This window comes from Sinocyclocheilus rhinocerous, unplaced genomic scaffold (assembly GCF_001515625.1).
Source record: "Sinocyclocheilus rhinocerous isolate Xijiao unplaced genomic scaffold, SAMN03320098_v1.1 scaffold860, whole genome shotgun sequence".
Lineage (NCBI taxonomy): Eukaryota > Metazoa > Chordata > Actinopteri > Cypriniformes > Cyprinidae > Sinocyclocheilus > Sinocyclocheilus rhinocerous.
This window is the reverse complement of record NW_015638565.1, coordinates 1,670,685-1,674,622: the sequence shown is the minus strand read 5'-3', so window position 1 is coordinate 1,674,622 and position 3,938 is coordinate 1,670,685. Positions and strand designations below refer to the sequence as shown.

Here is a 3,938-nt window from a genome sequence, read left to right as displayed (position 1 = left end):
AAAAAAAAAAAAAAAAAAAAAAAGGAAAAAAAAAAAAAAAAAAAAAAAAAGCCAATCAACAATCCTCTGTTAGAAAAGCTGGATATTTTATAATAAATTCAAATTAAAAAAAGAACATTACATTTAATATTGTTCATGCAATTCTTATGACAAAAAGTGGTCTCATGGGTGCCCCCTAGACGTATTATTTGGTACTGAGAATCACAATACTGTGTGATAATGTGAGTTTGAAACCCAGTGCAACTGCATAAAGAAAGAGAAGATATAATGTAATATAGAATAGATTTAAAATATAGAATATCTTACCAATATTTCTCACCAAATTAATTTGTTTATATATTGATTAAATTTTAAAAAAAGAAAGTAAAGAAAAACGCACACACACATATATTAAAAACTCAGAGGGTTTGGGGAATTTTTTAGGAAATATTTTATGTAGTTTTTCAAATAATGTATGTGTGTATGATCAAAAAGAGGTATTAACTTTATTTTTTTACTTACATTTTTTTAACCTAAAAAAACTACATTCAGATATATTGCTCAAATATATTGCTAATATAAGAGATATAAATGTTTATATATATATAAACATTAAACATTGTTGCAGAGGGTCTGGTAAACTTTTTTATTGACCAAAAATGCATCTAAAAACTTATTATACCATTGCACAGTACATTCTTAGCATGTTCTCCACGTTCAATATGCAACACCCCAGCATATTACAAATCCTGTTGCACTGTGTAGCGGCATCTATTAGTGACAGAGTGCTTACTTTGTCTTTTTCCACAAATTCCACATAGGAGGTTCTCTCGATCTCGACGGGCTGTCCCTGCCGGTCATACAGGGCCAGAACGAAGTGGAAGAAGTTTGACTTGCGCAGGTTCGAGGGAGGCTGTTTCTCATAATGGGCTCTTGCCAAACCCACACCACTACGAGACAGACGGAGAGACAGAGACAGAGACAGAGAGATTAATGTACTGTAACCCTAATAATCATTCAAAATATGAGCTTGCAGAAAGATGAAATGGCAGTTTCACATGAACCTTCACAAATAATATCACATTCCATATAAATACATAACATTGAAAAGTCACCGCAGTGTCTAATTTTATAAGTTCTGCATGTGAATCACAACATTTTCCTACATGGGAATACGAAGAGTGTATAATAATTCCAAATAAAATATGTAAAACGATAAAGACTACAGGAAACACAAACAGGAAATTAGAGCTGTTACAAAGAGAGATAACAGGAAATAACTGAGAGGTGTTAGAAGAGAGATATTTGGCTTGTTTTCTCATGCCCTGTGTGCCATGAACTCTATTATCTGCCCCTCTCTGCTCTGCCACCTCAACAATTGGAATCTGGCACAGAGCGGGGGACCCCAGAAGGCACCGTCTGCTTTTGCGGCTACCAATCGCTACTGGGTACGGCTCGCCTTAGCAACTGCTAAAGCAGGGAAAGCGGCCTGCTCTCTGTCTCCGATCGTTGAGATATTCCCCTGATAGGACATTAATAAAGCCTGACCCCTCCCCAGTACTATTACCAGGGCTTAATGCTTCATTTGTATCCGAGCCTGGTGAAATCTCATTCGTGAATATAATAATTAAATAATACAATATAATAAAAAAAAAATCTAATTATAAATAAATATTTATGTATTTAAAGGTGATGTTGCACCACAAGCATCACCAAAAATTACTCTTTCAAACAGGTTTGAAAGAGTCACGAACACATCTGCCATTGGTTGGCAAACAGATCCTGCCCCAAATGCACGCTATTGGGGGTACGGCTCGCCTTGGCAACTGCTGCGTTCCTCTTTCCCTGACCTGTCAGTCAAACCCCCTCGGGCCTCCCCAGGGTTCAGCCGATAGAAGCCTCCATCCTGACTCTCGCACTTGAGCATCGATTAGAACGCGTGGCAAACGACGGACTGACAGAGACCGAGGAGCCGTGCGCAGCCCGAAAGGAGGAGGCCCGCACCTCCACGCCAACCCTGCACGTCCACCTATCAATCAAACCGTCAGCCCAGGTCCACTGACGCAAACGCTGATCATCTTTCCATGCCTGGATCAGTGGACACATGGGCCTCAGAGAGAGATGAAGGCCTGAAGTAAAGGACGGAAGATTAAAATGCAGGTGGTCTATTTTTAATAGGGTGCTAATGCATGCATCCCTATCCTCAAGCAGAAACCGATGTCAAGCACTTAATCTGACACTTTATTTTACCACATTACAATTTAACAAAGGAATACTTTCATTTATATTCATTAAATTAAATTATTTAAACATAATATAATTATAATAATTAAATAATACAATATAATAAAAAAAAAATCTAATTATAAATAAATATTTATGTATTTAAAGGTGATGTTGCACCACAAGCATCACCAAAAATTACTCTTTCAAACAGGTTTGAAAGAGTCACGAACACATCTGCCATTGGTTGGCAAACAGATCCTGCCCCAAATGCACGCTATTGGTTGAGTCAATGTTGCTATTTCTTTTTTTCTTTTTTTTTTTTAGAAATTAAATCAACTTACAAATGGCTTATATACACTACCATTCAAAAGCTTGGGGCCAGTAATTTTTACAAATTCCTTTATTCAGCAAAGATGCATTAAATTTATCAAAAGTGACAGTAAAGACATTTATAATGTTACAAATATTTCTATTTCAAATAAATGCTGTTTTTATTTATTTATTTTTTACTTTTTCAATGCTGAAAAAAAGATATAATGTTTTCCACAAAAATATTAAGCCGCACAACTGTATTCAACATTAATAATAATCAGAAATGTTGCTTGAGCACTGAAGACTGGAGTAACGGCTGCTGAAAATTCAGATTTGCATCAATGGAATAAGTAGCATCTTAAAATATATTAACATAGAAACAGTTATTTTAAATTGTAATAATATTTCACAATATTCCAGTGTGTGTGTGTGTGTGTTTACTTTATTTATACTATTTATACTATTTAAGAATAACTGACTTTTTCAAAATGACTAAAACATCTTACCAACCCCAAACTTACACATGGCAGTGTACTGCATGTACGTTTCTGCATATTAAGCTGGGACAGGAAAACGTTTTTTTTTTTTCAAATAATTAATAAAAGAATGACTTCACCTTCAAGTCAAAACAAGTGCCTCGTAATATTTATAATTCCTTAAATCATTAAATTAAAAAGCGTGTAATGTTCACATACATAAATTGCAGCTGTCATTGTTAAGTCTGTTCATTATTTACTCGTTACTCTGATGAGGTGGGCTGAAATGCCTTTGAATCTCAAAAATATGCTCATACATAAATATTTGTTCATTTGCTGAGCTCGGGGTGGGGAGCCAGTGTTTTGGAAAGCGGCCTGCTCTCTGTCTCCGATCGTTGAGATATTCCCCTGATAGGACATTAATAAAGCCTGACCCCTCCCCAGTACTATTACCAGGGCTTAATGCTTCATTTGTATCCGAGCCTGGTGAAATCTCATTCGTGAAGTTGAGGTTACTACACTGAAGGCAAAAACAGCTTTCACAGAAGAGGCTGTGGGAGGGGGGTTCAGGGAGGAGCACTTTTAAAGCGGATGACTTCAACTTAAATGGGAAATATGATCTTCTTCATCTGTTGTAATTGATTTGCATTGAAGATCTTTAGCAGTCTGACTGGTCAGGGCGGTGCTAAGTCTGACAGATGCCCTCTAAATGCAATAAGAAAAAAGCATACAAAATAAGTAAAATCGGAGCTTTAAAGATTAGAATTATACTATATACTATATAATTATATTATATTATGTCAAAAACATTACTTGTCCATTAACACATTTTTTTAAATCAAAACATCAAGATTTTAGGGTCAAATTTCTAGATATTTTTAAACAGCCTTACAATTACAAAATAATTATACTATTATATATATATATATATATATATATACACAA

At 35.2% G+C, this 3,938-nt stretch overlaps 1 protein-coding gene across 4 annotated transcripts in view; it reads right to left on the bottom strand.

Moving 5' to 3' along the window:
* Positions 1 to 3,938, bottom strand: part of LOC107749771 (transcription factor COE3) — a 110,466-nt gene that overhangs the window by 94,700 nt on the left and 11,828 nt on the right. For all 4 annotated transcript variants that reach the window (XM_016564942.1, XM_016564943.1, XM_016564944.1 and 1 more), the window contains exon 2: positions 773 to 929. In XM_016564942.1, the coding sequence (XP_016420428.1) occupies positions 773 to 929 (157 nt within the window). The remainder of the gene's footprint in view (positions 1 to 772; positions 930 to 3,938) is intronic.